At 34.8% G+C, this 12,709-nt stretch overlaps 1 protein-coding gene across 1 annotated transcript in view; it reads right to left on the bottom strand.

The window, feature by feature from the left end:
- COL3A1 (collagen type III alpha 1 chain) overlaps positions 1-12,434 on the bottom strand; it is a 38,925-nt gene extending 26,491 nt beyond the window's left edge. Inside the window, exons 1-4 of the mRNA XM_035007555.1 lie at positions 12,236-12,434; positions 1,540-1,742; positions 1,231-1,281; positions 678-791 (exon numbers count right to left, since the gene is read on the bottom strand). Of these exons, the coding sequence (XP_034863446.1) occupies positions 678-791; positions 1,231-1,281; positions 1,540-1,742; positions 12,236-12,314 (447 nt within the window). The 5' untranslated portion in view covers positions 12,315-12,434. The remainder of the gene's footprint in view (positions 1-677; positions 792-1,230; positions 1,282-1,539; positions 1,743-12,235) is intronic.
- Positions 12,435-12,709: the final 275 nt, after the last annotated feature.

A 12,709-nucleotide genomic window follows, 5' to 3' on the forward strand; every position in this document is an offset into this window, starting at 1 on the left:
AGATGGTATGCTTTGCTTTCTGTTGAAATGATTTTTGAATAGCATTTTTTAAAACTCAGAGTGATTTGTAGATATGTGGCTTCTAATTTCTCCTAACCGCATGCAACAGAAATTACATCTCATTTATTTGTTTGGTTGGTTGTTTTACATGCAGGGTTATTTGGCTGTCATGCTTTTTAGGAGAAGCAGGATGTGCTCTGAAGGCTTGGCAAGAGTATTTGCCTAGGCTTGAATCATCCTGTTGACTTAAAGTCAATAAGGAGTATTCACAGCTCTTTAACTGCTTTTTGTCCAGACTTTCAGAGGCTCTACCGTTGGGATTATAAGTAAAATAAGGCACAGTTACAGCAGTTCCTAGATCCTCCAGGTTAATTCATTTGGGAGTTGATGGCTCATTTCTCAAACATAGTGATAGATTCTATGTCTGCTGAGAAGTTGGGAAATGTTGCAAAGATATAATAACAATAGCATTAGCATTATGAGGAAAAGTAAAATTTATAAATCACTTAAAATAGTGTCCAGCACTTACAGGCACTAAATAAGGATTTGTTAAATACATACAATCAGAGAATAGATATAAGGAATCCACAAAAGTGAAATGTTTTATAGGCTAAAGAAAAGAAAATGAAGTAGGTAGTTTTAAAGGGAGGGGATCTTTTCGTCCTGGAATTTATTACCTGAGGACCAGTAGGGCATGATTCACAGATTCCAGGGGGGCCAGGAGACCCAGGGGAACCTGGTTGTCCTGGAATACCAGGATCACCATTTCTCCCAGGAATACCAGGTGGGCCCTAAAAGAATCAAAGACAAAAACTCATAAGACAGTGAAAAGGCCTCGTGATTCAGAATTATCATCAAATTGTAGCTTCTCTGCTTTATAATATGAGGAACCGATATAAGTGATACATTTTCTTGAGAATACATATATTTTTTATCTAAATCATGTGAATAATTTCAGCATGATTTATTTCTTTGTAGATTGTCCTATATTTTATTTTTCAAATTGATAATGGGGATGAAGACATTATATAATGTTGGGGAAATTTAAGTATTCACATGTACAATTATGGATTCTCAGTTTGAGTTCTCTTGTGTCATTAAATAATGTAGTAGTCAAGGAAATGTCTGAATGATGAAGACTCAAATATGAAAAGGCTATTAGAAGAAGCAAAAAAAAAAAGCAGACTACTTAAATAACTCATTTCATTCTACTGAAGAATGTTTACTTACTGGATCTCCCTTAGGGCCTTGAGGTCCATGACCATTAGGAGGGCGAGGAGGCTAATAAATGGAAAAGATACAGATTAAGTAAGACATAAGAGCAACTTTCCCATGAAGTGTGTCCCAATTTGCATATTTATTTCTTATCCCCAATTACATCCAATCCTTAGTTTTAAACCAGAATATTCATCTTTTACTTGTAATTCCAACATAGTTGGTAGACATTGCTTTCTTCTCCTTTCAAGCTCCTACGGTATAGGAACGATTCATGTGTTAAAATATAAATCTTGAAGGTGTACAGATTTTCTTTAAACTCACAGCTGTTGGAGGCTGGGGGCACACTGCACAACATTCTCCAAATGGGATTTCTGGGTTGGGACAGTCCAATTCTTGTTCGTCACATATTATGTCATCACAGAGAACAGATCCTGAGTCACAGACACATATTTGGCAAGGTTCTGGCTTCCAGACATCTCTATCCGCATAGGACTGACCAAGATGGGAGCATCCCCCGTCAACAGCTGGAAAGTAAGTTAGATGGTGTGATGTTGTCTTAGGTTTTGCTGAAATATGATTTTTGTTATGCTGTCATGACTTCCCAATAACCAAAGTGGAGATAGTTTGAAACCAATAAGTTCTTCCTTTTATTAAACTAATTTGTATGTTCTTAGAAGCATGCTTATGCAAAAAAAAAAAAATCCACAAATTAAATTACTAAGAATATCATATTCTCTATACATAATTTGCTAACTGGTAAAAGATTGCTTAAAATACCAAATCTTGTTTATTAGCTTCAAAATGGCACACCATAGTAAATTTTCCTTAAGGCCAATAAGAATTTTAATTTCAATTATAGTAAGAATTTAGCACCAATGGAAACCACACAAGACTTAAACATTTATTTATTAATTGTGTAATTGAAAACAAGCCTTTCTAGCAATCATTATCCTCTGCTTTAATAGTAGACCGGAGCATTAAACTATAATGACGATTTTATCACTAACTCTGAAGACTTTCTGGATTTTATTAAGCTAATTGGGAAATTCAGAGGAAAACAGCTGGTCTTGGCAGCATAAAACTCTTCCAGATTCCTGGGAAAGCTTTAGCAAAGCTTGCTGTATGTATTGAATATCACTGTCAGCTCCACTGGGCATTAGTAGGTCAACATGATATGACATAATATATTGTATAGCCCATATGGATATAAAGAGAGTTCCAAATCACTAAAAATAAATAGTGTTTTTAAAAAATAAATATGGGCAGGGAATAAGTAAAAATAATAGGGAAAAATATGAATCATGGCATGTGTATTTGTGGCTTAACATGGTCAAAAATTTGCTTCAACCAAAATTTTAAACTTGTTTCCTACTTATATGTAAGGTACTCAGATTTCAGCAGATATTAACAATGAATCAGCTTAGGGGTTGCCAAAACAAAACCTGGTCTCAATTCTTAAAGCATTAGCTGTGGATTGTGGTTAAATACAGCTTTAGTTCCTAAGGATTATTATGATAGTTTGCCAGTAATTGAGTAAATAAATAAGATGTTTCTAAACATCTGCAAAAATTTTTGCAAACAACAAATGATATACTGTTCAGTATTTATATTTTTGTGAAACAGTGAAACTTTATTTTCTCAGAGCCAACATCTTTAAAATGTCTGCTGAAAGAGGCCTGCTTGGGAGGAAGCAAGTAGTTTAATAACCATACTTTTTGCTGCCTTGTGGTCAAGAGGCCTTTGAGTGGGTCCTAAAGTTTTTCCATCTGGAGGTTGCATATGACCATGAAGATCACGTTTATAAGTTCCCAGTTCTATATCCTCTCATATCTGAAGTAATAATGATTTAGGTTCATGCTATATACTTTGGGTTTAGACGTTTAGCCGGTTTAACAAAAGTTCACAAAAGAGGGGTAATTGCAGAACCTGCAGACTGACATGGCCTCCATTCGTCTTTTCCATTATTGTGTACAGATACGACTTTAACGATCTTGCACTATTATAATACCCTCCATCAATTCAGGAAGTGTCAAAGTCTGTTCTTACTGTGTGGGACCATTACCCAAAGTGGTCTACAGCTAATAAAAGAAAGCTTGTTTGTTTTATTGCAATTTTAAGAAGGCAAGAATTTGTTTATTTTAAAAAGTTATTCTCATTCTTCCTCCATGTTTGAAACAGATATATGAGAACACTGGAAAGAAATACTGTCTAAGCTTTCGGAGGAGAATTCCTTTCTATTTAGTGAGCATAAAAGCTGAATGCCAGAATGCTTACCTAATGCAAATGAAGTAGGTCTATTTAAACAGTATTATGAAAGATATGCTTAAGAGAAGCCCAATCTTTTTCACATTGTTATGAACAATAATAATATGAGAGGGGAGAGGCATCAAACTCATTTTTCTCTAAGCAGAACTGACATTTTATATTTAGGAACTAAGTTCACTGTTCTTCAGAAGAGGCCTGAATGTTTTAATTAGATGGAAGGTAGTTTAATAAATTGCATGAAATACATTCTGCAGTTTTTGGATTAGCTTCTGATTCTTAAAATGAAACATTTTAAAGCTTTCTCTAAATTAACATTATGGGAAATGTTCCAACAGATTATTTTTAGCTCAAGATTTCCCCATTAATAATGTGGACTTCAGGCTCCCCAGCCTTTCTGAAAATACTACTAGTGTACAGAATGTTGATTACAGGTAATAATAATGTATCGTATACTAGAGATTTGTTAAGAAAGTAGATTTTAAGTGTTTACACCCCTCTGCACACACACAAAAATGTGACTGTGGGGTGACTACTAGTTAACTCGATTGTGGTAATCATGTCACAATGTGTATGTATATCAAATCATCATGTTGTACACCTTAAATATACACACTTTTATTTGCCAATAATAGTTCAGTAAAGCTGTGGGGGGGGGAAGAAAATATAGTACTAATTTATACTAATGATTCCTTCAGCTCTTTGTCTCTGGATTGGGAATATCTTTCTACATTTAACACAGGACCTATGTTACAAAACTTAGCTATTGGATATTGATAATTTACTAAAGACAAATGATTAAAACAGTTAAAGGGAGAGTCAAGTATTTCATATTTTAAATATCTTTTCTTTGTTCTTCATCTGACCTAAAATTAACATTTTTTTCCCTTGTATATTCATCCTCTCTGTTTACGTCTCATTGAAAGTATCACCACATCACTAGAAATACAGTGTTTTCCATTTGCTCTGCAAACTATTAAGTGAGCACAATATTTACTTTTTTTTTAAATTGTAAATGAGTTCATTAGAGTTGGGTTAAAACCAATGTTACATAAATGAAAACTGTTACTTAGCTTCTTGTGTCCAAATTTTATTAGAAACCATATGTTTTATGCCTCTTAAACCACAGAGGTCTCAATATAGAGGTTGAGTCACTTTATTGTACATCTCTCTTTTTTTTTAAGTGATGTTGTTCTAAGGAAAAGAAGAAAGTTGGAATGCTTGAAAAATAAGAATTAATGCAGGTTGTTTATTGCCATACTTATTTCACATCCATTTAAAAGAAGTTTGGCTCTCCTGAAAAGTCAGTTTCTGTAGAAACTTGTGGTTGAGAGTCAGACTGTTCTCTGTTACTCTATCTCAGTCACCTTTGTTGAAAGGCAGTTTCCTCTAATTTCTTGTTCTGTGCGTGACAAGATATGGTTGGCGATATGTTCTCCTGGAAGCTAAACCTCTTACACAGATGTCTCATGGCCCTCAGTTTTAGTACCATAGTCTAATGATCTGTGAGAAAATCATGGGAAAGTCAAGAAAAAGAATGTTTTGTTCTCAAAAGGAATAACATTCTAGTTTGCCACTTGCAGCGTTTAGAAATGGTTTTAAAAATGGGATTCAGAAATTCAAAAATGTTAAATAAAAGGCAAATAATCTCATTTTTACTACTGGAGAAGAAATAGATTTTTCCAATTACTTCCTTTATTGTTATTGCTAAAATGAAGTCTCCTGAGGCACCTGGGTGGCTCAGTTGGTTAAGCCACTGCCTTCGGCTCAGGTCATGATCCTGGAGTCCCGGGATCGAGTCCCACATCGGGCTCCCTGCTCGGCAGGGAGTCTGCTTCTCCCTCTGACCCTCCTCCCTCTCATGCTCTCTGTCTCTCTATCTCATTCTCTCTCTCAAATAAATAAACAAAATCTTTAAAAATAAAAAAATTAAAAAAATAAAAAATAAAATAAAATAAAATGAAGTCTCCCTGTTCCAATAAGTAATTAATTTTACACCCCACCTCTCATGTCACTTGGTGTTTCCGTTCCTTGTTACAAAGTACAGACCTGAAATAAATTTATTTGTGGCCACACAAGCAAATGCATTAGACTAAATCATCTCCTTCCTGGGATCTAAATTATAAAACAAAATGAAGCTAGTCTATGACATAATCCACTCTGAGCTTTTATTTCTTATCTCTCTGTTTTGAAACTTCAGAAAAAAATAAAACCAAGTAAGATAATCTAATATTTTTAGATATGCTTAACACTTTCCTTTTTATTGTTTTTGTTTCCATTCTTTAAATATTAATTTATGCTGATTTGATAGAATTTTATTGTTGCGACTAACAAATAGTATAAATTATGTTTGTCTCAATCCATTTTTGGAGTAAAAATAATATGCCCCAAAGCATCCAATCAAATTGTTAATTTGGCCTGAGTGATAGATTTCATTTTTTTTTCTTCTCTTCTTACTGAATCCTTTTCAGGGAAAAGGTGCTCTTTAATCTGAAAATTAAAAATAACAGATGTGAAATGCAAATTATCATAATATTATTTTCCTGTTTCTTTAGGAAGCTGAATATTTTGTAAGTGTGAGTATATAGAGTGTATATAGCTTCCAACTGAAGTATGTTTTGCTTTTAAATGACACTGTTTGGAAAACATACATTTTGGTTAAATACGTTTCTGCTGCTTATATTTATCAGAATATTTTAAAATACGCTGGATGAGTTGACTAAAAGAACTTCAAGGAAATATCTGTAGACCTCTATAGGTGGATAACTTCAATTTCAAAATGTTGTTTTACATGGACAAGGTGGATTCTGATTAGTCTTGTCCCCACCAGAAAAACCAAAAACCAAAAAAACTTTATGAATCATGTCTAGATGTTTCCTTACTTTATTCTTTCTAGATCTATGATTTTATGCCTCCAGTTAGAAATTTCCTTTAAGGTGATTAACATTTTGTCCTGGGAAAAATAAAAATAATTAGAGAATTAGAATTAAAAGTATCATATATCTCACAATCAGCAATTGCATTATAACATAAACTGATTAGTGACAAATTGTAGCAATACTGAAGAAAATATATTCTACCTGCTTTGTGGCAGTTGGCAAACATCTCACTTTTTTCCGTTGTCATTTTGATCTGATTTGTCTGATCACCAAACTGTACATCTTACTTTCCTTATCCATAGGTCACTAAGTACTTTCACTCCCTACAGCAATTTTATTTTACACTGGCAGTAAAAGTAATACTAGGCAGAACTGGTAGAGTGTCTCCTATGTTGTAGGCACTCTTCTGAAGGCTCCGTACACCTATTTTACTTAATCTTCCTTATGGGTGAGTGCTGTCATCATCTTCATTTTATAGATGAGGAATCTGAGATACAGAGGTGTTGAAAAATTTTCCCAAGATTACGTGGTAGGAGTAAAGCTACGATTGGAACCTGAGAAAGCTAACTCTAAATTTGACACTTTACTGCCTTGTATTCCTTTCTGCAGTTTCAAGGTCAAGGTAGGGTTAAAAAAGCCAACTTCAAAGCTCTACCCCATTAGGGTTTCTAAGCCCTGCAAGCTCAGAATCAGAGTCTAAAAAGACAGTGGGGTTTTTTGGGTTGTTATTGTCTTAAGGGATAACAGTCGCCTACAGAATATTTTTTCTATCTGGTCTCAAAACAAGAAGATAGCATCTGGAGTTAAGTTCTGTTGTTTATTTTCTCCTGACCTTATGAAAAAGAGACGTATCTCCAAGGCCACCCTAATGACATCCAGACCACCGACAGAATTAGTATGTGTTTGGGAAACTCAGCATACATTTTACTATATCCAGAGAAGCCTGATTCTCATAGCAACTCTGGTGCAGCCTCAACAAACAGATAAGGCTTAGGTATCGAACACACAAAAAAGCATATTTAGGGTGTCTCACTAAGACACCGGTTTTCACCTATCATAGCTATATAGTGTAGTAATGACTTAGTAGTTCTAGTTACTAAATGACTCATGTTAATGATCTTCTAACTTCATTAGAAGCTTCCCTTCTAACTTTGAACATTATGGACATACTTGCAGTTCCAAAGAGTGTTTCTCTGACTTTAATTAACTTGAGAAACACAGTCCCTGTTTGCCTTCTTCCACACCAAATACTATAGAAAGCACAGTTTCAGAAAAGTAAATGACATTTCATTGAACCAGGAATTTCTCAATGCAAGTTTTCAAAACAAATTTAATTTTTAATAGGTTCTGGATCCTTTCTCTTTGATTTTTTTAGATCTTTTGGGCATTCTAAGTTTTGCTTTCTTCTTTGAACTTTTGGTTTTGTTCATTAATTGTACATTTTAAATGGCAGTTCTTGACCTCAGTCATGGAAAATACAAGGGTTTTATTAGTTAATCTGAAAGGAATCCACTTCTGCTGTGTTTTCATTAGGCACAGACAGACATTCTAGTGGTTAATGTAACTCCCCAAACTGCAGTTAACAAATGATTTGTGGAAGAATAGCTATCTCATTTTTTTCTGTTGTCATTTTGATACGAAACAGGCAAAGCTTCCCCCTTTGAAAACTCTAGATTTTTTTACACCACACCTCCCTCCTCCCCTTCTTCTTCTTCTCCTTTTTTTTTGAGTCTGGAAAACAATGGGACTGAGCTTTTTTCCAGGGAAAACCGTTTTACAAGAAACAGTCCACTGAGACATTTCCAAAAAGCTATTGCAGACCTGGAAATTTTACAAATGTTCTTCATGTCCAGCAAAGGCAATCAAATCTTTCATCTTTAAACCTTTAACTTTTAAGCAATCCTCTTTAATGACTTCAAGGCAATGCTATCATTTGATGGACTGGGCTACAAAATCTTTGGAACTTTGCACCAAAGAGTCATCCACAATGAAAACCATGAGGTTTCAGTAGATGGCACCCTTCTCTGAGTGACCCCTCAAGGTCTGGCAAGTGACTGTAGGTGTGAAATAGGGACTTTTCTTTTAGTTTGTCTCAACTACTCTTGGAAAACTCATAGCCAATGGTCCTTGATTTTTTAAAATAAACCTGTAGCTCAGACATCAACCCAGGAATCTGAATTAGTTAAAAGGCACATGACCACAGTCTTTCCTTCTTTCCCAGAATTGTTCCAGTGGCTTTGTCTTTCCGCTTATGATAGTGGGATGTTTAATTCCAGAATTTAATCAGAATAACTATTTACCTATAGGTTTTTAGATCATATGATGTTGAATACTCTGTGGGTGGTAAAAAATGCAAGGTATCATGAATGAAAAACACAAAATTTTGTATCAATACTTTATTTACTTAAAGTTTATATTTTTACAGAACTGAAGATAATTTCTGGTTAAATCATAACTGAACATTTTTTTCTCTTGTTTAAAGAATAGATTTACCAATTCAAAATTGAGTGTTAAACAGAGAAAAAATCTACCTTTTCTCACCTTGAGAAAACGCATTCGTGGATATATTTTCTAGGACAATAGAAAATTTTTTAGTATTGCCTTTCAGTGAGAAACAATTACAAAAATAAGAAAAGTCAGGTACTCTAGATTTAGTGTATGTTTGTGTTCTCTAATTACTTAGGATTTAACAGAATTTTGGTCCTAGTCTTAACACTGTCACTTCTGGGTTGTATAATCTCAACTAAAGCCCTGAATCCATGTGGGATGCTGACACTGAAATACATGAGCAATTATAAATTCTCTCCTCTTGAAGGGACAATTGTTTCCAGTGATTTTATGCTATATTTTCTTCATTCAGTATGTTTAATTCTGGGGGCAACACAAACCAGAAAACTTGATTGCTACTTGATGGATTTCAAATTGTCTCCTTAAGCATAATGGAAAATAGACTCTCGTGACCTGTAATAGGGAATGGATTCTCTTAAGTCCATTTATTTTGTAATTCTAAAGCAATTAAAGTCTCGCAGTTCATTGTCATGGTGGAATTATCAGGGTAGCAAAATATAAGCAAAAACATTACAATACATTTAATTAAAATAAAGTTTATCTCCTTGCCCTTAATGAAGCAATATCACTAATAATATCGATCTATTTATTTATCCACCTATCTAATAAGCAGTGGCTAGAATACTTGTGTCAAATAAGGACTACATAAAAATACTTGACAAATATTAAACAAATAGTTACATGTTATATGTGGAATAGTCACCTGTGGAATTTTGAAAATGGCCATAACATTCAAGCTCATTTCCAAAGTTTCTGAATATTGTTACCACGTGTTTGTGTGTATGTTTGTTGGGCAGTATTTTATCACTAATATACTTATTTCCTTAGGAAAGTAGTGTTTAATATTTAAAATTCACACATGTAATATTTTTAAATCTCATTCTAAAATATGGAATCCAGCTGTGTAACACTTATGTTGGCATTGGTCGTGTAAATGGTAACCCTGTCAGCCACTAGGTGGCTAGTCTTTGTGCTTAAGATTTGGCATGTTTATAAACTACAGGAAATATAAAACAGACCACATCTCTCCATTGGTGGAATAAAATATGTGAATTAAATAGAACTTTCAGAAATCTGTAGAAGGACCAAATACTTTGTGAGGACATGTTTTAAGCTCCAGAAAACTTGTGTGAGTAGACTAGAAGTGAGTGCTATTTCTCTCTGGGATTCTCAAGAAATATGTAAGAAACCCATACCCCAGAACTATATTGAACTGTTCTTAGTGTGCCATATATTCAGCCACCTTCTGTAACCTCTCCAAAGCCAATCCACCTACAGACTTTCCTTATAAAATTTATAGGGAACACAAGAAGTACTATCTTAAAATACTTAACCTTTTTTCATGACAAATGAAAATAGTAAGCTGAACAAAATCCCTCTCAGCTTCTTTTGCGCTTAAAAGCACACAAATGTATCAGCAAAATTTCAGAACTATTATTTTCTATAGCTAAAGACAAAGAAAAATAGAAAGAACTTCTGTGATATACAAATAATGAAGGTATTAAACACTTTTTTCCCCTCTAAAGTTGGATCAAAAAGAAAAATAGCCATAGTGCTTATAAAAGATTGTAACCACCAGGCAACTACAAATATTTTGTCAATCTTTTGAACTAAACACCAAAGTTTTGTAGTCTTTCCAATAAATGGCAACTCTGTCCCTACCACCGCCCCCCCCCCCCCCACTGCCCCGAAAGCAGGAGAACTTAAGAGCTATAAAAATGGTAAATGTCTTTATTGAGGTACGGGTGTGGTGGAGGCATTTGGTACCCTAGCCAAGGACTGGGAGTTGTAGCATGTTCTGGGAGGGACAGAAAGGGAAGGGAGAGGGAAGAGTTCTAGGGAAAGAGAGTGGGAGGAGGCAAGAAGAAAGAAAAGAGATGGAGGTACAGGGAGGACACTTGGGGATGAGGGAGGGAGTGATAGAGGAAGAAGAGGAAGAGAGATGAGGAAACAGGGGCCTGCCTGGGAAAGGGGGTTAATGAGGGAAGGAATGAAAAGGGAGAGGAGGCTCAAAAGAGCCAACAGGGGTGAAGAGATGGGAAGGAGGGGACAGGAAGGGAAAAGAGGAATAAGTGGGAGAGGATATATGGAGAACAAGCAATATGGGTGTTTCTTTTCTTTCGTGGCCATGGGCCGATTGTAACTGAAGCAATGCCATTGGGTGTCCCCCCTGCCTCCCCACTTATATATGACCTTAAAGGACATCAAAGATTTTATATGAATAAACAAAAACTATTTTCAGACACATGTTGCAAAAACTGAATTTAAATGTAAACATTTTGATTCTGTGCAAATAGAAACTGATGTGTAATGATTTCTTCTAACATCTTTAAATTTAACATTTAAATATTTATTTCTATGAAAGTTTGTACTCCAATGTGTCTGGCATTTTCATGACTATGAGAAACATATGAGTTAAAAGAAATGTTTTCACATAACCAGATAATGAAACAAGCGTGGTTTGGGGGAAACTAGAACATGAAAACCATTGTTTACAGTTATCTGAAAACACAACAAATCAACCTTCTAAAGTCAAACAGTACCAGCATCTTTTTTACCTTGTTTGCAGAAAAGTCAAACATTCCTGTTGGAAACACTTTTTAAATATTCTCTTCATTAATGCAAATGCAGTTAAAATGTAGAACATGTGAAAAACACTAGACCCTTAACAATAAACTATTAGAAATATGTATTAATCAACCATGGAAGTGTTTGAAACAGAATAAACATAGGGACGATGAAACATTCTTAGCAGTTTGTATCCATTTAAAGTACACGGACAGTATCCGCTTGTTGCCATTCTATAGAAATATATTCCATAATTCTAATAATGTGTATTTCCCTTAATTCATGTTGTTTTTAAAATGCATTACCTTATTGAGAAAACAATGCTCAATAGTCTATCCTTACAAAGAATCCAGCATACAAAAGACAGTATAAAATTGTTACAAAAGACCAAAAACTTCCAGACTGCCTAGGAAAGCATTCCAAGATGTTAACAGTCCAGGAGGGGAACTTTTTAAAAGCCATTTAAAAAGTTTCCAGGGCCGCTAACATGAAAACAAGTTAGTACAAGAACATCTTTATCTTAAACAACCAGAAAACTTTCAAATACAAAAATGACAATATTCTTTCTATACAAATGTGAAAAAACAAAAAAACACCATCACGCTCAGTTCTACGTTACCCAGTTGGGAGCTTACAGAGGAAATTAACTTTGCGGAGGCTAATTTCCCCTTCATCCCTGTTTGTAAGGAGAAGGAAAGACAAAAACCCCAGAAAGTTTCTTGAAAGCAAGACCTACTCACCTTGCGGTTGTGCCAAAATAACAGTGGGATGAAGCAGAGCAAGAAGTAACCAGGTCCCCTTTTGCACAAAGCTCATCATGTCTAAATATCAGACATGAGACTCTTTGTGCAAAAAGGAGAAAAGAAAAGCAGTTCAATGTAGCACCATCAGATGTCCCCTGCCCTTCAGCACCGGGCCCGTCATAAAACTCAGCCACTGAGATTCCTTTGCTTTGGCCTTAAATAGGAAAAAGTTTGGCTTCCCTCACTTTCCAGCCCCTTTCTGAAATATGAGAGCAGCACCCATCCCCTCAGCAGTAAAAGAAATGATTAATACGTCTTTTTCCCTTATAGAAGACACTATTACCCACAAAGTAAGAAAAAACACATCTGGAGTTTGTGTGCATCTGTTTGTATCTAAGTTTGTAACATATTTTCCTTACATACATGTTTGCATAACTTAAGAATATATGTCAAAATGCTCTGCCTTGCATT

This window comes from Mirounga leonina, unplaced genomic scaffold, assembly GCF_011800145.1.
Source record: "Mirounga leonina isolate KUSES-001 unplaced genomic scaffold, KU_Mleo_1.0 Mir_151, whole genome shotgun sequence".
NCBI classification, from domain to species: Eukaryota; Metazoa; Chordata; class Mammalia; order Carnivora; family Phocidae; genus Mirounga; species Mirounga leonina.